This window comes from Manihot esculenta, chromosome 17 (genome assembly GCF_001659605.2).
Source record: "Manihot esculenta cultivar AM560-2 chromosome 17, M.esculenta_v8, whole genome shotgun sequence".
NCBI lineage: Eukaryota > Viridiplantae > Streptophyta > Magnoliopsida > Malpighiales > Euphorbiaceae > Manihot > Manihot esculenta.
The window spans coordinates 10,642,224-10,663,320 of NC_035177.2; the positions used below are offsets into that span (position 1 = coordinate 10,642,224).

The 21,097-nt window shown below is 35.0% G+C and overlaps 1 protein-coding gene across 2 annotated transcripts in view; it reads right to left on the reverse strand.

Annotated features, from left to right (window-relative positions):
• LOC110605481 overlaps positions 1–21,097 on the reverse strand; it is a 110,989-nt gene that overhangs the window by 82,170 nt on the left and 7,722 nt on the right. The window contains exons 3-14 of one of the 2 annotated variants that reach the window (XM_021744077.2): positions 18,976–19,110; positions 18,837–18,887; positions 17,229–17,323; positions 17,038–17,155; positions 12,695–12,796; positions 12,392–12,580; positions 12,140–12,300; positions 6,945–7,115; positions 4,612–4,704; positions 4,185–4,506; positions 3,985–4,089; positions 3,806–3,901 (exon numbers count right to left, since the gene is read on the reverse strand). In XM_021744077.2, coding sequence (XP_021599769.1) covers positions 3,806–3,901; positions 3,985–4,089; positions 4,185–4,506; positions 4,612–4,704; positions 6,945–7,115; positions 12,140–12,300; positions 12,392–12,580; positions 12,695–12,796; positions 17,038–17,155; positions 17,229–17,323; positions 18,837–18,887; positions 18,976–19,110 — 1,638 coding nt within the window. Of the gene's footprint in view, positions 1–3,805; positions 3,902–3,984; positions 4,090–4,184; positions 4,507–4,611; positions 4,705–6,944; positions 7,116–12,139; positions 12,301–12,391; positions 12,581–12,694; positions 12,797–17,037; positions 17,156–17,228; positions 17,324–18,836; positions 18,888–18,975; positions 19,172–21,097 lie in introns of both variants that reach the window. The other variant, XM_043952484.1, reaches the window with a different exon arrangement.

Below are 21,097 nucleotides of genomic sequence, written 5' to 3' on the forward strand. Positions count from 1 at the left end.
TCTCCTTTGGATTTTTCAAGGTGTGTTAACGGTAACTTGATCATTACTGCCTCTTTGTGTTACTGGCCCCTTTTACCTTTAAAATGTCATATAAGAAAGGCACTAATGGAGGTGAAGTATGTTTTTTGATACTCCTCCATAAATTATTAATTCTGGTACAAATAGACGCATGACAGGTTCCTCTAAAAGCTTCCTTAATTACCTTCTGTATCTACAAAAGGACACAGTTAGAATAGCCTATGGTTCTTTTATTCCTATCTTCGAAATCGGATCAATTGTTTGTACTTCTAATATTAAGCTATCATCTATTCTCCATGTTCATCATTTTCCTGTTAATCTTTTATCTGTTAGTACTCTTACCAAAACTCTTAACTGTAGAATTGAATTTTTTTCCCTACTATTGTGTTATTCAAGACCTTCAAACTAAGAAGAGGATTAGCTATGGTAGACTACAGGATGACATATATGTTGGAAGGAAATCTGAGTTTGAAATCACCTCGGGCACTTTTTGAAAGAAATCAAGTTGTCAACCAGGAAATCATATAGTGGCATCGACGGTTAGGACATCCATCCTTTTTTATTTTAGAGAAACTTTATCCTGATTTATTTTTCAAGGCTCCATGTGGTTCTTTAGTTTAGTTTGTGATACTTGTGAGTATGCTAAGCATACAATAATCTCGTATTCCTACAACAACAATAGAAATATGATCCCTTTTGTGATCATCTATTATGATGTTTGGAGACTTACTCAAACGATCTCATTATCTGGTAATTGTTGATTTATTACTTTTATTGATTACTGCTCTTGCATGACTTGGGTTTATTTGATAAAGGCAAAAAGAGATATGGTTTCTTGCTTTCAATTTTTTCACAAGATGATTTGTACTCAATTTGATGCTAAGATAAAAGTTATGAGGACTGATAATAGTACAGAGTACATAGATGGCCATTTTTCAACTTATCTGGAGTCTAATGGGATGTTGCATCAAACTAGTAGTCCTTACTCTAGTTAATAGAATAAGAATGGCTCATCATGAACCTTCCAAAAACCTATTAGGAGATTTGGTCTTAGCCGCAATTTATCTCATTAATAGAATGGCTCTCAAAGCTCGTCTTTAAGAGCCTTAGGTGCTATAAGGGAAAAATGCTTGTATTGTTCCACCAAAGATATTTGGATGCACATATTTTGTTCATACTAAGACAAGTAGGAAGCTCAATTCGAGAGTTCTTAAATGTGTGTTTGTTGGGTACTCTCCCACACATCAAGTTACAAGTGTTATCACCCTCCATCTAGAAAATATTTTGTCACTATGGATGTTACATATAGAGAGTCTGAACCTTACTTTAGTACTACCCCATCACCTTAGGGAAAGAACAATGAGAGAGAAGAGATGATTCCTAGTCTTATAACTCTAGAGGAGACTACTATACAGAAGGAGACTATTGGTGATCAGGAAAAGATAATTAGGCATTTAAATAAACCAGATTTAAAGAGATACTCAAGAAGAGACACAACAAAAGCAGAAAAAGATATTGTGCAGCCTACTTAGTGTCATGAATCTTCCTCTTCTCCATCGAGTGAGTCATCCCTAAATCTTAAGCCCATTAATGATCTAAATAAACTAATTGTCCAAAAAAAAAGGAGTTAGGTATTGCACAAAGCACTCTATTTCTAGCTTTCTCTCTTATGATTCTTTGTCTCCATCCTATAGAACCTTTGCCTTGTCTATTTTCTCTGTGTTTATCCCATAGGGTTAGAAGGAAGCTCTTAAAGATTTTAATTGGAAGGGAGCAATGATTGAAGAAATAAAAATCTTAACTAAAAATGAGACCTGAGAATTTATGTCTCTTCCACTTGGAAAAAAACCAGTTAGCTGCAAATGGGTGTTCAGTGTGAAACACAAAGCGGATGGATCAATTGAAAAATTTAAGGTCAAATTAGTTGCCAAGGGATACACCCAAACTTATGGAGTAGATTACTAGACATTTGCCCCTGTTGTCAAAATGAACTATATCAGAATATTGCTATCTTACCTACCAATCTTGACTAGGACTTACAACAATTTGATATGAAAAATGCATTTCTCCACGGAGACTTAAAGGAGGAATTGTATATGGAAATCCCTCCTAGATTTGCTTATGAAAAAATATAAGAAAAACTGTGCAGATTTAAAAAAGGCTTTGTGTGGACTGAAGCAGTCACCCAGAGCTTGGTTTGATCGATTTAGCAAATCTATGATTTCCTTTAGCTATCAACAGAGCAATACTGACCATACTCTATTTATCACACATCACAAGGGTAAAATTATTGTTTTCATAGTCTATGTTGATGATATAGTAATGACAAGAAATGACACTAAAGAGAGGGCTCAGCTGAAAAAGCTTTTGGGTCGGGAGTTTAAAATTAAAAATTTACGAAAACTTTAATATTTCATGGAAATCAAGGTTGCCATATCAAAAAAGAAAATCTTTATTTCTTAGAGAAAATACATTCTAAATCTTTTGGAAGAAACTAGTATGTTAGGCTGCAAACCAGCAGAAACTCCCATTGAGAGCAATCACAAGCTACAAGCAATGATTGGTGAATCAGTGGATATTGGCAAATACCAAAGGTTGGTAGGCATACTAATTTATCTTTCGCATATTCGACCAGACATAACATATACACTCAGCTTAGTCGGTTTATGCATGATTCTCGTGAGTCCCATATGCAAGTTGTTTTTTTGCATTTTGCGATGCTTGAAGTCTGCTCCTGAAAAGGTCTCCTATTCTCTAAACATAGTCATCTCCGTGTATCTATATATTCACAGATGCATATTGGACTGCATCTCTTAATGATAAAAGGTCGACTAGTAGTGGTTACTGCACACTTGTGGGAGGAAACCTTGTCACTTGGAAAAACAAAAAGCAAAGTGTTGCTTGATCAAGTGCTGAGGCGGAATATAAAGCAATGGCACAAAGTGTTTATGAACTTTTATGGTTGTAGAGATTGTTGGAGAAATATTGAAACTGTTGGAGAGGGACAAACTCCTCTTTTAATGCGACAACAAAGCTGCCTATTGTTTCTAAGCCTGGTCTTAAATATTTTATCACTTTTGTTGATGATTACTCTCGTGTTACCTGGTTGTATTTGATGAAGAATCGTTCAGAATTGTTTTCCATCTTTTGAGCCTTTTGTTCTCAAATTAAAACTCAGTTCAATGTTCCTGTGTGGCTATTATGCAGTGACAATGCCAAAGAATATTTTTCAAAGAACTTTCAAACCTTCATGAACCCAAAATAGAATGTTTCATTAGTCTTCTTGTATCGATAAACTATCTCAAAATGGTGATACCGAAAGAAAAAACGGCATCTTAATTAAGGAATAATTAGAGGGTATCAACTATCTAGTGTTTTATCTTGTAATTGGGAGCTGGAACTTTTCCTGCTCGAGGGAGAATTATCTCCTGAACTTGTTTGGCTGTTTATCCTTTTTAACACAACTCCTCCTTCCTTCTTGTTGGTTCTTGTGTGATATTACTGGTAAAATTCCTTTTCTCTAACAGTACTCATGTCTCCAATTATTATAAGCATGCTTACATGAGATTCCTTTAAACAATCAAATTTCCTTCCTGAACTATAACCCATGTTTGCTCAAGAGTGTTGACCAGCTTGAAAGCTCCTACTAACTAACATTTTTTGCACCTTCCAAAACAATAACCTACTTGAGTGCAGCAACAATAAAATAATTTCTAGAAGGCTTGCCTAGTAATCCAAGCTAACTTTTTATTTATAATACAGAGATCATGTACAAATAGAAGAATACCTGCACAGCAGCAGCTGTTTCCAGTGCAATAGTTTGACTGACAGAATGGTTGCTCTCAAAAAATTTGATAATCTCATGAATGGCATCCTTCAAGTACTGGTCAATAACATTAATCAGTAAACAAACACAACAAAAGTGTAAGCTTATCATCTTATGAGAAATAGAGAGTAGCAGCATACGGTCATGTAACATGGAGAAGCTTTGACAACCATGCTCCAGTCCACCTTAGCATCAAAAGGCTTATAACAGAAGGCACCAATTAGAGAGTCCAAAGCAGTTGCACTCTGCAGGGAGAAGGGCCAAATGATTTTGGGTAACATACTAATGTCAAGGAACAAATAATTAGCTTTTATGGCTTTGTAACAAGGAGGACCCCAACCTGGGCGAGAAGACCGTTTGGTGATGATAACTGATAGGACCCCAGTTTCATGTCAAAAACCTTTGTTTCTGGGTAAAGCTTAATGGAGCAATCAAAACCATCACAAGATAATTCAGCAAGACACTTGTGGTCCTCAACAAGCTTTGAAGCATTATGTTGCATGTGAACCTCCAAATAAGTATGAAGAGCATCCATCTTCTCATTGAATATTACTGACTGCCCATCATCACCTTCCTTATAACCTATCAGTTTGTTAAGTTGATCCCAGTCCTCATCACTGAAACGAAATTGTTCGCTTTCATCTTTGAAAGATTGACTGCTCCTGAAAAAGTAGACAGAGACAGAAAATATTACAAATTTTACCGCATTGCCAATTAAATAAAGATCAGCTTCAAAGGATTTTCTCAAGGAAAAGAATATATATCACCATCCAAATGACCACCATGATTTCTTTGCTTTCTGTTTCATCGAGTCAAGTTCTGATTCCATTGACCGCTCCACAAACTTGTGAGCCAACATCCTGCACAATATCAGGAATCAGGATAGCATAAAAATAGTCCAATGCCAAAAAAACAAAAAACAAAAAAAACAAAAAAGAAGAGATCTGCAGACCTATCATGAACAGTTGACCATATAACTCATAGTATAGGAACCATAAGTACATATAGATGCAAGCACGCACATATATGGGAATTTCAAGGCAAGGGATAAAGTGATGGAATCAAACAACAGTCGTATAACAGGATTTTTGGGGGGGGCATTTCCCATGACACTGTTATTTAAAGGCTGCCTAACAACTGTAGGTGTAACTGTAATGGTTGTTATGGCCTTTACATGTAATTCACTTTCACCCCCTTAAAATCACATGCCAAACAGAAGTGTTCTGCATTCCTACGACCTCCAACAGTTTTACAGCTCTTTTTTTCAGGATATCTCTTTCTTTTCACTCAAATAACACATTCTTCCTGCATCTTTCTCCCCATACGCTAAGATTTATCATAAACTACCTCCATTTCATAGTTCTTTCTTCTAAAAGTGAGTTTATTTTTCCCTTTTTTGCTTTTATTTTTTATTATTTGCTGTCTTTTGCTTTTTTTGTTGATTAAAATTCATGTTGATGTCAGATAGAAATGAAAGAAAATTTAATGATGTTTAAGTTATATAGTCTTTATTGGATGTATGTATGCATTATTAGTCATGTATGCCTATTATATAGTCATGTACATTACTTTATTTTTCCCTTTTTCGCTTTTATTTTTTATTATTTGCTGTCTTTTGCTTTTTTTGTTGATTAAAATTCATGTTGATGTCAGATAGAAATGAAAGAAAATTTAATGATGTTTAAGTTATATAGTCTTTATTGGATGTATGTATCCATTATTAGTCATGTATGCCTATTATATAGTCATGTACATTACTTTATTTTTCCCTAATTTAATGATGTTTAAGTTATATAGTCTTTATTGGATGTATGTATTCATTATTCGTCATGTATGCCTATTATATAGTCATGTACATTACTCTTATCAAATCAATTCATTTCATGAACTTTGCAAATTGTTTTGAAAAATTTGGGTAGCAGCAGGCATTGCCTTTATGTTACAGCTGGCATAGGCCTGTTTCCATAGACGCATTTAAAACAATGCGAGTCTCTAGAGGCCTATGCATGTATATTTGTCATTTCCTCTTGGCTGTAACAGATTTTCTCCTACCATAAAAGAACCTTATACAGAAATTAGGTTAATGATTTTGGAAGTATACTATTCACAGTATCTGATAATTTATAATTTCACTGGAATGAACTCAGCTGGAGTCTCTAGAGTCTTAGTTTTGTGTATTAAAGAACCTTAGTAATTCTAGCAGTTAGTTTTAGCTGTTTATTTGGAACCCAAGTCCTTCTAAGGATCAAGATTAGGGATTCAAGTATTTGTTGTACAGGATTACTTCCAGTCCAGAAATTATTAAGCTTAATGCTTTTTGAAGTTTTACGGTGAATAAAATTCACGCAATTTATGCTTTTGTTTCTGAGTTCCGTGATGCAATTCTAATCCCAGAAAGTGTGATGCTTTCTTAATTGGAGTGGGTTCAAGATTCAACCAGTGTGAGGCTAGTAGTAGTTTTTTGTTTGCCCTTTCTTCTGTTTTCTGCAAAAATCAGATCTGCCACCAGTCTTCTAATCCTTTTTTGAGTTCTATAAACTTTAAATATAAACCAGTCTTTCAATCCTTTTTTTGAGTTCTCCAAACCTCAAATCTAATTTTCAAACACAAAAGTTTTCCCTAGTCATCGTAAAACAAGTTATTTCATAAATTAAAGGAAAAATAACTCAGAGCACAAAATTAACTCTGGCTAAAAGTTCAACAACAAATAACAGTAAATAAAATAAAATAATAATAGACACTGAACTGGTAAGTGTCCGAAAAAATGTGCATCACTTCTAGCTCCGACAGATAACCACTATACGCCTTGGACAGGAATATTCAGAAGCTAGTATCTTAAATAATATTTGCACAAGTGAAACTAGCAAAGTGCGTGCACATACATGCATATGAGAGCAAAAGTTTTCCATGTTTGTCCCAGTAAAACAGTGCAGTTTATATAACAGAGCTTTTCTCTTTCCCTTTCCACATTATCAGAATCTTAAATAATACTCCTGCAACTTCCACTTCCGCTGAACAATTTTACTCGTCCACTTGCTTAACAATGAGCATGCACTACACAAAATGACAATAATAATATATCTTGCACACTTGTCAATACCTCCACTGTAGTATGAGTTCAATGTCAAGTTCACGGTCCAGCTCCTCAATTTCTTTGTTGTCATCTATTATTGCCCGCTTTGGGTCAGACTTCAGCAGAGAAGCATATAGAGAGATATATCTCTTACGTAAACTTGCATATCTTAGTACCTGCTCCCAGGATAACTTCCCACTGCCACAAATATCATTTCCTTAGCAACAGAAGCAAATCAAAACCTAAAACAAGTTATGTGGGGAAAAAATAAAATACAAGTACTACAATCCCAGAACCAATTGCAACCACCCAACCTAAAACAGAAAGTAATAAGCCATTGCCAAAAATTATCTTGAGAAATAAAGACAAATAGCATTTTCTTTTTTCTTTTATTTTTCTTTTGTGGCTTCAGCAACTTCCATTCACACTGAAGCAGATTGTTCATAAACAAAGCATCATAAACATTCAGGGATTACACTTATTTATGCAGGGAATAACATTCAGGGAATATGAATGGATTTATACTCCCTGTTTTGAGTAACATTTCAAAGATCATGTACCGGATCTGAGCACTTTTGCATTTCAGTTTACCTCTATAAGAAATGGACTAGTCTAACTCAACCTTAAAAGCTAGTTCAAGCAGGAAGGATTGCCCAAGTCTTTATATTTATCTCAATTTATTTATCCCAAACTGATGTTGAACAACACATCCCCTCATGTCTAGACATGAACATTTAAAGTGTGAAGTTTACAAGAACGAACATCTGCAAGTGGTCTAACAACAAATCAAGAGTAGACATTAATATCATGTAGAGAAATTAATTTAGTGAGCCTAACCCAATCCCAAAAACTAGTCAAAGGGAAGACTGCCCAAGTCTTTATATTTAGCACAATTTCCTTATCCCAAACCTATTGGGAACAACAACCTCCATGCGCTTTAAATAAATTTTTTATTTTTGTCAAAAACATGAATGCATGTTGTTATAGGTTATAGGAAGTAAATTTTGATAGATATATCAGTTGTTTAATCTTAGGGAGTGTATGATCATAGACTTGATTTTCCTTTTTGTTTAGTTACTGACTCTCATGTATAAATAAGTTAAAAATTTTGTAATATTGTAATATACAACAACAACAAATATTATCTTTCTACATGATATCAGAGCTTCACCCATAAAGATTTAAAAATTTTTTGGAGACTTAGGACTCTATTCATTTGGGTTACCCATATAGAGTAACATTTGGATCTCACAGCCCCCCTGGGAAGGACGCCGAAGCGCCGGCGAAGCTTCCCTAAAGAGCCGACGGGCGTTCGGCTAGCGAGTGGGCCTCACGCGCCGGCGTGTGAAGGCGCATCCCTGCTCCGTCGCTGCTCCGGTCACCATTGACAGAGTCGCCACAACGTCCCCTTGTCAGACATAGTTTGGCAGGTCCAATGAGGTAGTCCAACAGTATGGAATGAAGACGAGTAAGTGTGATCACTCAATGTTTTATAGAAATTCTGATAGTGGAGTAATTCTGCTTGTAGTATATGTGGATGATATCGTTATCACAGGAAGTGACGTTGCTAGTATCACATCCCTAAAAGAATTTCTTAAAACACAGTTTCATACAAAGGATTTGGGCTCCTTGAAATATTTCTTGAGAATCGAAGTTATGCGGTATAAGAAAGGCATCTTCTTATCTTAAAGAAAATATGTCCTTGATTTATTGGCAGAAACAGGAAAATTGGGTGCTAAGCCTTGTAGTGCTCCAATGTCCCCTAACCTTCAACTTACCACAAAAGACATTGAGTCATTTGCAAATCCTGAAAGGTACAGAAAATTAGTTGGCAAGCTGAATTCTTTGTTACCTTAAAGGGCCCCAGGGTAAGGTCTATTCTATAGTAACCATGGGCACTCAAATATTAAATGTTTTTCTGATGCTAATTAGGCAGGTTCGAAGGTTGATAGGAAGTCAACTACTGGATATTGTATTTTTGTGGGAGGTAACCTGGTCTCATGGAAAAGTAAGAAGTAAAATGTGGTCTCCCGTTCTAGTGCCGAATCCGAATATCGAGCCATGGCACAAGCCGTTTGTGAAGTCTTGTGAGTACGTCAACTATTGGAAGAAGTTGGCTTCACAAATTCGGTGCCTGCTAAGTTGTGGTGTGATAATCAAGCAACTATCCACATTGCCTCCAATCCAGTATTTCATGATAGGACTAAACACATTGAGATTGATTGTCATTTTGTTCGTGAGAAGGTCCAACAAAAGATAATATCAACAGGATATATCCAAATTGGAGAAACAACTAGAAAATATCTTCACTAAAGCTCTAAATGGGACTTGAGTAGATTATATATGTAATAAGTTGGGCATAATTAACATCTATACTCCAACTTGAGGGAGAGTGTTATAGGTTATAGGAAGTAAATATTGATAGATGTGTCAGTTGCTTAATCTTAGAGATTGTATGATCATAGACTTGATTTTCCTTCCTGTTTAGATACAGTCTTTCATGTATAAATAGGTTGTAATCTCTATTGTAATATACAACAACAAATATTATCTTTCTATACATGTTAACCAAACAGTCCAAAACTGAGCAAATAAAACACAGCAAACTGAGTGACAAAACTCATACACACAGAGTCAGACACATCTCTAAATAATACTGATGAACACATTGAGTCATGGACACAAGTCTCCGGACAAATATCAGCATACACATCTAACTGCAACTAAATCAAGACAAAGATAAGGTAGCTGCGCCTTAAATAAATTTTGTGCGAAGAAGAATATAATTGAGAAGCACTTTTTTTTTGTTGCAATATCCAAAGCTTATACATATACCACCAATAAGCGAACCTGATAATTCATGTCAACTGTCAAGTGATTTCTAGGATATCTTCCTTGCAACCAGGGGTGACCAGTATTCAGTTCAAACCGAAAAAATCGACCGAACCGAATTAATTTGAAAATTCAGTTCGGTTTTTTATTTATTTCGGTTTAGTTTAATTTTTAATTTTAAAATTTTCGATTATTTCAGTTCGGTTCGGTTTTGATCTGAAAAAATTGAAAAAACCAAACCGAACCGATTAGTGATAATAATATATTATTTTCAATAATTTAGAGAGATTAGATCATATTAAGGTTAAAATAGTTCAATTAAATTTTAAAATACTAAAAATAAAGTATAAAAAATAAAAAATTTATTAAAAATTTAAACCTATCAAACCCAACCGAATCGAACCGGTTCGGTTCGATTCGGTTTCTGACCAAAATCGATTCGGTTTTTATAAATATTAAAATTTTGGTTTTTGATTTATTCGGTTCGGATCGGTTTTGAACCGAACCGACCGAATGCTCACCCCTACACCATCCACCCACAAAAAATAAGAAGAGAACAGGTCAACACAATTATTTTCTCCAAGCCATGGCTTCTGTTTCTTTAGTATCATCCAAACTCCAAAGCTTATCCAAAAACAGGCACATAAAGGCAAACTCCATAACTCACCCCAGTGATTTCTAGGGCATCAACCTCCAGTACCATTCACCCACCACAAATAAGAAGAAAACAATCCAACACCATTTTTTTATAACCAAAATCATCATCTGTGAGTACTATGAATAAGCTTAAGTTTAACTTTTTAATTTCATTGCCATGCAACGGGATGCAATAAGGGCTTGGTGTCATTATGTTAATAAAGAGTGGGTCGGAGGAATTTTAACGAGGTCCACCACATAAACTAGACTTCCTAGTATCATATTTATTCAGATATAAAAAGTTATAAGAATGTATGATAAAGCTTTTATCTTATCATTAGCAACGCATCAAAAACCAGCGTCAAAAAATTGCATGATACTTTCAAATATCATGTTACTAAGTAGAAGGCTAAAGAATAGTTCATCGCATAACCCAATTTATGTTGTTAGTTAATCATTTTCTCAAAAAACCTCACTTTAAACCTACTCTGCAATACTGAGCAAAAGATAGGATTAATAATTTAGGAGGTTAATGTGGTCTAAAAACAAAAGCTCCTAATCTGATGCCATGTTAAACAATCACCTAAATCCAAACGTATAAGTTGCCAAATTGCAGGAACATTACTTATTATTCATGATATTCATACACACTGCATATAACAATTTTCCATATCACTTTCATCCATAAAAATACTCCAGTGATTTTTTAACCGCATGCACATGATGAAACTTGTACTATAGAACAAAACAACTCATGCTTTGCTCTCAAACAAGTAGGAAGAGAAGATTTCCACCATCTGACATCATATGCAAAACCTCAGTGACTATCCCAAGAAAGGTCACCTAAATTTGTCACATATCTATACCTATTTTCGCAGTGTCAAAGCAAGAATCAAAATCTTCATATTGTGAATCTGGAATCAAAACTGAATCATAAGATTCTATAAAAGTTCTCAAAAGTAATTAAAATAATTTATATTCTAAAAAATAATTAAAAAATCATAACAACATGTTTTGATAAATGTAAAAATATCAATACGCTAATTAGACTATGTTTTATAATAGAACAGTATATTCTTGTCATGTTAAATGGCTTTATTGTTATACATTATGAAATTTTGGATTGTAGATGTTGATTATCATTTTACATATGCAGAAACTCCCACTTAACTATGATCAAATAATTAAATAATAACAGAAAAAGAATAGCAGGACACATTAAACCACCAGCAAATATTAATAAAAATATCAAAATTTGACAAATATAACTAACAAAGAAAATTCACAAAAAAAAGGAAAAAAAAAAGGGGGATAGAGAAAAGATTCGCACCAATGGAAGAAAAATAGCCAAGGGAAAGTTTATATTCACTTTTAATAGCAAAAAAGAAACGAAATACTAAAATTATAAAGCTATAAAGTCCAACAATCTTCTAGAGAAGAACTGACAGAATCAGGTGAAGAATCAACCTCACCTATTAACTATCAATTTTTTTGATTTAGTCACAATTCAGGAACATTTTTTATTTACTCTAGATCCAAATCACTAGAATGGGGAATCAAATCAACAACCATACAATTTGACTCAAAAATCGTAAGATTCAGGCATATTTAAGATTTCCCCCACAAATTTGAATTGCTACGGTGAAGAATTGAATCAGAAGACTGTAACTAATAATAGTGCCTATGTCTGCTGCAATAACTTCTAGTGATTTCAATATTTTTATTCAGAAAGAAAAGAATTACTATTTCAATACCTTGCCTTCTTCAATTGGTCAGAGACAACTCTGTATGCATAATTCCACCACAACCGTGTATTATATTTTACTGGCACCAAAGGACGATAATGAGCATATTTTAAGCGTTGATTAAATGCAGCAAAATTGTCAGCTAATTTTAAAATATCCCTGTATCCATCCTGCAAAACAAAGAGATAACTTAATGAAAAACCTCATGATCCTACTGCTCTCAGAGCAAAAGCAAACATGATGCAGAAGACCAGTGAAGACCTTTGACAAACAGAGTGTCACATCATCCAAGTTCACTTCTGCTTTCTGGAGAGGCTGGCCTCCATTAACAGATTCATTCGACCTCAACTTTGAGTACTTAGCATTTCCAGTCACTGGTTGCAGAATGTATGAGTGCTTTTTCATTATAGAATCTGACGGTTTACCATCTTTTGTACCAAACCTAAAAACCTGAAGTTCCATGGAAACTTGAAAATAAATATCATTTACGGAGCCAAGATAAACATAAAGCAAAACCAAATAGTTCCTAAAACTAATGTAACAAAAATACTGAAAATATGATACCTGAACCCACTCAGAAGGACGCAAGTTCTCCCATGGTTTGCTAATATACCATGGTGATATATCAGAATCCAGATAAATAGCAAGTTGATCAAGTTCAACAGACTGAAAAAGAGCAGAACACAGAAAATTACCCAAAACAGTGGTAACACACAATCCAACACTGAAATCATTAATCCAGTGTAAGGGGACAGTGACAAAGAAAACCTTGATGCTATTTCCAGGACAAGATTCATCCCACAAGCAAGCACAGATCCTCTAAAGTTTAAAGTATTAAGAACACTGAACACAGTAAGTTGCAATCGCTATCAGCCCTCATCTAAACATTTTGCAACATGAAGAATTTTAGAGTATTTTTGTATTTTCCTCTTAATCTTTACAAGTGATTTATATGACTATTTACATACAAAGAATTATGACTAAAAAAAAAAAAGCAAATAATTAAATAATTACAAAAATAATTAAGGATCTTAATTTAGGCCTAGAATCAATAATCAAATTAAATTATATCAGTAGAAATCAGCAAATAAGTCAACACTCCTCCTCAAGTTGGTGAACAGAATCAAATTATAATAGGTTCTATTATTGAGCCATTTAGTAAATACATCCGCAAACTGCTCAAGACACAGTCTATTATTTTTTCTTCAATGAAGTGTTGATCGATCACAATGTTCTTCATTCGGTGATATTGAACTGGATTTTGTTCTATACTTATGGCAGCTTTGTTGTCACAATACAAAATTATCTTGTCTCTCTCGAGTAATCTCAGCTCTTCCAATAACTTTTGCAACAACAAAAGTTTACACACGCCTTGAGCCACTACTATGCATTCTGCTTCACCACTTTACCGAGCAACACTTCTTTATTTTTTGGCCCTCCAGCTGACAAAATTCCCTTCCACAACCGTGCAGTATGCAGAGATTGATCTCCTATCATTGAGAGATCTACACAATCTACATCTGTAAAAGTTTCAACTCAGAGATGATCATGGTTGGCGTAAAGAAGTCATTTTCCTGATGCAGACTTTAGATACTTCAAGATGCGAAAGACAGCCTGCATATGAGTCTCAGGGTCAAGCATGAATTGGCTGGCTGACTAAGCTAACAGCATAGACTATATTCGGTCGAGTGTGTGAGAGATAAATCAACCTCCCTGTCAATCTTTGGTATCTTCCAATATCCACAGACTCACTTGTATCTTGTGATTACTTTCAATGAGAAATTCTATTTGTTTACACCCCAACACAACAATTTCTTCCAAAAGATTTAGAATGAACTTTTTGGGGAGATAAAAGATCTCTTTTTCTGATCTAGTCACCTCAATACCTAAAAAATATTGAAACTTTCCCATATTTTTTATTTTAAATTCTTGAGCCAACAACCTTTTTAGTTGAGTCATTTCCTCTTTATCATCACCTGTCACCACTATATCATCAACATACACTATAAGAAGAGTGGTCTTATACACAGAGTATGATCAACATTGCTCTGTTGGTAACCAAAGGACATCATGGCTCTACTAAACCTATCAAACCAAGCTCTGGGAGATTTTTATAGCCCATATAAAGCCTTTTTTAATTTGCACATCTTTCCTTGTGTCTTCTCATCAGCAAAACCAGGAAGGATCTCCATGAACACCTTTTCATCTAAATCTCTATAAGGGCCGCATCTCCTCAATATGCTTTGGGTAGGTTCATGGTAAACAAAAGAGATCGAGCTACCTCCAATAGATACTTATTTTTCCTTTCAGCAACCACATTTTGTGCATTAGTATAAGACCAACTTGTCTAGTGTACTATCCCATTGACTCTTTATAAGCAGAAAACCTACTATCCATATATTCTCTTCCATTGTCAGTTCTCAAAATTTTCACCTTAGTATCAAATTGAGTACAAATCATCTTGTGAAAAGATTGAAAATAAGAAAAAACAACACTTTTAACTTTAATCAAATACACCTAAATCATTCGAGTGCAACAATCAATAAAAGTGACAAACCATTGATTACCAGATAAGGAGACAGTTTGAGTAGGCCTCCAAATATCAGAATGAATAGTCACAAAAAGAATTTGACTTTTATTATCACTCAACGGATAGGAGGTTCTATTGTGCTTAGCATACTCACAAGCATCATAAAATAAAGAACCAAATTGAGTTCTAGCAAACAAACTAGGATAAAGTTTTTCTAAGATAAAAAACAATGAACGCCCTTACCGTCTGTGCTATATGTCTATTCGCACCAGAATCAATAATCCATGAGCCAGTATCAAGAGAGAAAGCATTACCTAACTTCACAAAATTATATGTGGCACCAAAAGCGGAAGAGGTGTCAATATGAGACAGGAGGCGCTTGAAATTGTAAATTTCAGCTGTTGTTCTCTTTAAAGGGCTCCTCCACAGTTTCTAATAAATTAGTGTGAACTCTAGAGGTACCTCGTTTCCCCCCATAGCCCCTAGTAGGATGACCATATAACTTTCAACAAGTCTCCTTAGCATGCCTCGGTTTCCCATAATAGTCACGATGCAAGTGAACTTTCTCAAAATTAGGAGGCTGCAGTGTGCTCAAACTTGTAGCCAACCCAGCCACTTCAACTGGTACAGTATAAAGCATCGCATGCCGGTGTTTGGGTCAGGCCTAACTCACCCCAAAAGCTAGCTCAAGAGGGAGGAGTGCCTATAGCCCATATAAGGGGCACATTACCCCTTTCCACAATCGATGTGGGATTCAACACACCCCCACGCCCAGAATTTTTACTGGTGCGTGGCACATTTATGGGGCACCCAACATCGGATGGAGAGGCTCTGATACCATGTTAAATTTGGGTCAGGCCTAACTCACCCCAAAAGCTAGCTCAAGAGGGAGGAGTGCGTATAGCCCATATAAGGGGCACATTACCCCTTTCCACAATCGATGTGGGATTCAACACCAGCCATTTCAACTGGTACAGTATAAAGCATAGCATGCCGGTGACTTTCCTCTTGTTGAAGATAGACATGGGCCTCTTCTAGTGAATAAAAAGGGTTTTTACCTAACACTTGGACTCGAATTGGATCATATTCATTATTCAACTTTACAAAACAATTATAGACGCGCTCCTTTTTAATCATTTTTCGAAAATCACTACATCTCCAGTACACTCTGCCTGAAAGTGCAGATAGTAATCAAGCTCCTGCCATCAACCACATAACTCAGAATAAAATTGGGAGACAGTCATTTTTCTTTGCTTAATACTATTGATCATATTTCGAATATTATAAATTTAGTCATCATTCTCAATCTTGGAATAAGTCAAGAACAAAGCCTTCCATATCTTTGCAACAGTATCAAGTAATAGGACTTATAGATATGAGATTGCATAGAGTTAAGTAATCAAGTCATAACAAGACAATTATCTGAGTCCCATTGAGGAAAATCTGGATCAATCTTATCCGGTTGCTTCTTATTACTAGTGACATAGCTCTGCAATCCTCTAGCCTTGAAAAACAACAAACAAGACCTTGACCAAGCAAGATAATTGGTTCCATCAAGTTTTGCAGGACTAATTTGCAAGGAAGGGCTATCAGAGTTAGGAATCAAGACCTTTTTACCTTCTGCCATGATAAAAATGAACTGTGAAAGAATAAAAGGTACCCAAGATCGTACACATAAGAGAGTCTTAACCAAATCACCAAGAGACCAGGTAGCGGCATGGGATGGCCAAAAAGAGGTCGGAAATGGCAGCCCGAGTGGACTGGGCAGGAAAGTAGTGTAAGACAGAAGCTCATGCGCAAGGAAGGAAAGGCGCATGATCCTCACACACATGGAGTTGCGGCATCGAAGTTAGGCAGCTGGCCAGCGACAGTCCGATGACTCTGCTGGTGGCAGCAATGAGATGAAAAAAAGTCCCTAGATAAGGCAGTACCAAATAGGTAGATCTAGAGTTTAGAAATTCTAAAAAGAAAAAATTAAATTTAAACCCTAAAATAAGGAAAAGGCTCTAATACCATGAAGAATTTTAAAGAATTTTAAAGTATTTTTGTTTTTCACTCTTAATTTTTACAAGTGATTATATGACTATTTATACACAAAGAATTAAGACTAAAAAGAAAGCAAATAATCAAATAACTACAAAAATAATTAAGGATCCTAATTTATTCCTAGAATCAATAATCAAATCAAATTATATCATTAGAAATCAGCAAATAAGTCAACACAACATTATGTATGTATCAGTTTGGTACTTAGAATAAACTAATTATTTCTATCTAAAAATTGAACAGGAAACAGTGTTCCAGAGCTTCTCCATGATAGACTATTTATATACCCAAAAAAAGATTGACTATTCATGTATGCAACATAAATATGAACCTTCTGAACCCGGTCCAGAGTACCCCCAATTACAAAAGTTTCCATTCCATTATCGTCTACCGTCACAGCAGAGAGTCTCCCTAAGGATAAACCAGCAGCAAATGGGTGGCCAGGATTGCTACAATAAGGAGAAAAGTTTCGAATCAAGTTAATAAAACATCAAGAGTTGACACTAAAAGGAGAGAGCACACCTTTCAAGGTCTTCATATCTGATATGGATATTCGAAATTGAAAGCTTCAGATTCCCAATTATGGTGTTGATAAGGGACCCCAACCACGTCGTATTCTTCAAAAGTCAAACATGCAAAAACCCAACGCAGAGTAAGTTACAACCAAATTCAGGATATAGGATTTTTCAGAAATGAAAATAACAAAAAGATCAAAAGATTAGTATAAAGTACTATATAGTCCCTGAGTTACATTAAAATTAACACAGTCCTTGATTTTTAAAAGCAATTATTCACCCTAACTTTCATTTAAGTCCTTCCATCTAATTTTAAGTCATTTTCCATTAAGTCAATGGTAATTCAATGATCAAATGATAGAGAAATGTTTTAATTCCTACAATACCCTCATCTTACCTAATTACTCTCTCACCTCTCTCCTTCCTGTTCATCCACCATAGCTACAAAGACTCACTCCTCAAAACCTTCAGCAAATTTACTACAAAACTAGAAAGAGCAAGTTCACACCAACATCATCTTTCTCCATGAACTCAACCCGCATTCCATAATGCCTTTGCATTTTTTGAAAATAAGCAAAATTAATAGAGCTTAGAAAACCCAGATTCAAAAACAACCTATCATCTTCATTTACAATCAGGCCTGCAGAAGTGCAGATCTGAAGTGGTACCCAAATGACACTCACCCTCCCTCCCCCCCCCCCCGCCCCCCCCTCCCCACCCCCTCTAAAAACATTGACCTTAGCAACTTTAAGCCTTCAATGCACAAATATACTATACCTCCTTATTCTGCTTCCTTCTCGCTTTCCTTTCCCCCTATATATTCCCTCCAACTCTCCTCTCCCAACCATCCCTAAACCCATTCTTTTTTTTTTCTTTTGCTATTTTTACTAGCATATGTCCTAGAAACCTTCCTCCATTCCCATCTTCTTGTCTCCAGGTACTCGAGCCCCAACTAGGTTTAATCTTTGTAAGCAATTTTCTTTATTTTTACCTTTTTGGATTTATACGTTTTTGGATCCAACTCATCTTCTTTTATAGAAAAGCATGAATTGATACCTACAATGAGTGTGTCATAGGAAGTAAATATGGATAAAATAGATCTATTAGTTGCTTAATCTTAGGGATTGCATGATCATAGATTTGATAAAAGGATTCCCTTTCCTTTTTAGATAGGTTTTTTTATGTATAAATATGTTGTAATATCTATTACAATAGACAAAAGAAATATTACTTTTCTACATTATATCAGAGCCTTATAGACAAAATATTTGAATTTTTTCCTCTATTCTAATTATATAATAATATTTGAATTTTAAATTAAATTAAATTTTAACTATATAATAATATTAACAAACTAAAGTCGAGCTCAAGCTCCGCTCATTTATATTATAACGAGATTGAGATCTGCTGATCTCGAATCAATTTCAAACTTATTATATTTATAACAAGTTGAGCACAAGCCTACAAAAAATATAATAGTCGACCTAGAGTTGTTCAAAGATTGGCCCAACTAGTTTACAACCCGTTTTAAAAGTTTTAAGCATAAAAGCTAGCAACTCTTTACAATCAGCATCTTTAACTAGGATTTGCATGACATAGCAGACAAATGTCGTACCACTTCTGATTTCAATAATTGTGCTCGCTCCAATAGCTTCATTTCCATTTCCTGTGCCCAAAAGAATAAAGAAGTCAATACATCATCCAGATATGTTCTATAATGAAAATCAATTTATTCATTGGTCAACATGTCTTACCCGTACACGACTTCTCTTTGCTTCTTGGACTGCATCCTCACTACGTCCCTCAACTTGTGTTGCAGGTTCTGCCAATAAAAAAATTTGATCCAGGTAAACTAAAACAGGATCCTGGCCAAGCCTGCTCCATGGAACCTGGAATTGAAATATCTCATGTATATTTCTTGAGCATGCAAAAAACATCTACACAATAAGCCTACACAAGTAAACAATCTCTCAAATTAGGTGGAAAGCAGAGTAGAGCTGGAGAATAAAAAACATAAAATTTCCATCTAGCATATTATTTACACTAATTACTTTTCTTAACAGGTTATTTTATCAGTTTACAGAGGATTGTGAATAAAGTGTGCTGGATGCATACAAATATAAGGAATGGTAAGGAATTACATCTGAATTTCTACCATCAACATCAGATTGCTTCTTCTGCAACATATATTTGCAAATTAAATAGAATGGAACAGCTTCTCTGACATTCTCCCCTAAAGGGGAACCATTCCAAGAATTATCAATATTAATCAATCTTTCTTTCTACTATCTTTCTCTATCTAATTCTCTCTGCTCTGCATTTCTCCCCTTTCGTTCTCTCTCCTTTCTTCTATTTTCTCTCCCCTTTCCTCTCTTTCTAACTTGTTAGGGATTCAATCCATAACAAATGGTATCAGAGCCAACGATTTGGAGGCCTATATTCCAGGTTCTTTCTATTCTCTATTCTTCTTCTCCTCTCTGAATTTCTTCTTTCTTCTTCCCAGATATTTCTTCCCCTCTTTCCTCTGCTCCTCTTTCCCTGGATTTTCTTTCCTTCTTTTACCTGAAATTTCTCCATTTTTCTTTTCCCTCTTGTCTTCTCTCCTTCTTAACAGATCATGTTTCTCCTTCTTTCTTTCTTTCTTTTTTTTACTTTCTTGAATCAGATTTACTTCTTCCTTCGTTAGTTTCTGGTTAATCCTTTGGTTCTTTTTGAAGTTTTCACTTTGTTCATTTCAAGAAACCTATTTCTTGAAGTTCTTGAAATTTCAAGCTATGGTTTTTATTGAAACAAGATTTTTTTTTTCTGCAATCTTTTAAGTTCTTATTTCTTCCCCAATTTTTCTTGAAATTCTTCTTCTTCCTACTTTCTTTATTTCCCCGAAAATTTCCTCCTTGAGTTCCCATTTTGCTTCTTCAGATTACTCTTTCTTGATTTTCTTTGTTTTCTTGAAATTCTTGAATTATGGAACAGCAATATTTGGCATAAAGTTTTCTTGATAGCATTCAAGGAATTCTAGATAGAAGATTAGCAGAACGAAAAGAGCAGTTGGAACAAAAATTCAAAAAAGTGATTCAGAAAATAGATGAGAAAATGGAAAGATTTGAGCAATCAATTCAAGTGACAAAGGAAAAAAATTGCAATCTTGATCAATGAAGTTCAAATTTTTGAAATGCCTAGTGAAGAGCAAGATGTCTCACGTGAAACTTCTAATAAGAAAGACAAAGCCATTGAGGAGCAGCAGGAGCTTTTTGTTGACATGTCGAATGTAAGTGAGATCAATGAGGAGCAGAATGATGAAGATGGTGATGATGGGCAACTAGAGTCTGAAACGAGGACAATATTAGTTGATTCTGAGATGTTTGCACAATTCAGTCTTAAAACTGAGCTTTTGTTACTCAAATTCTAGAAAATGTTATTGGGGAAAAAACAAGATAAAGATGTTACAAAAGGTGTGGGTGTTGGAACATTTGGTAGTATTTTTGGAGCCAAGATGGTGAGTACAGCTGTTGTCATCCTGGAATTCTTATGGAAGATAAATGGGAAATAGCAAGAAGAGAAAGGAAGAAGGTTATGACATCAAATTCTATTGTGATCTTGAAGGAACAAGCATAGGAAATTTGGAGAAGGAAAAGGAAGAAAATATAGCATCTTCAACCAAGCTTTATGGGTCATTTCAGCTAAACAACAAAAAGGAAAAAAAAAAATTCCTTGTCAATAAAGAGTCCATAAAACCACCCACAACTTCAGCCCAACTTTCTGGAACATTTCAGCTGAAGCATGTGCTAGAAGTTAACATTTGGGGTTCTAAATTCAGGTGATCAACTAACCAACAAAAAGCTGCTGTGTAGGATATTCACATCCTTCTAACCAAGT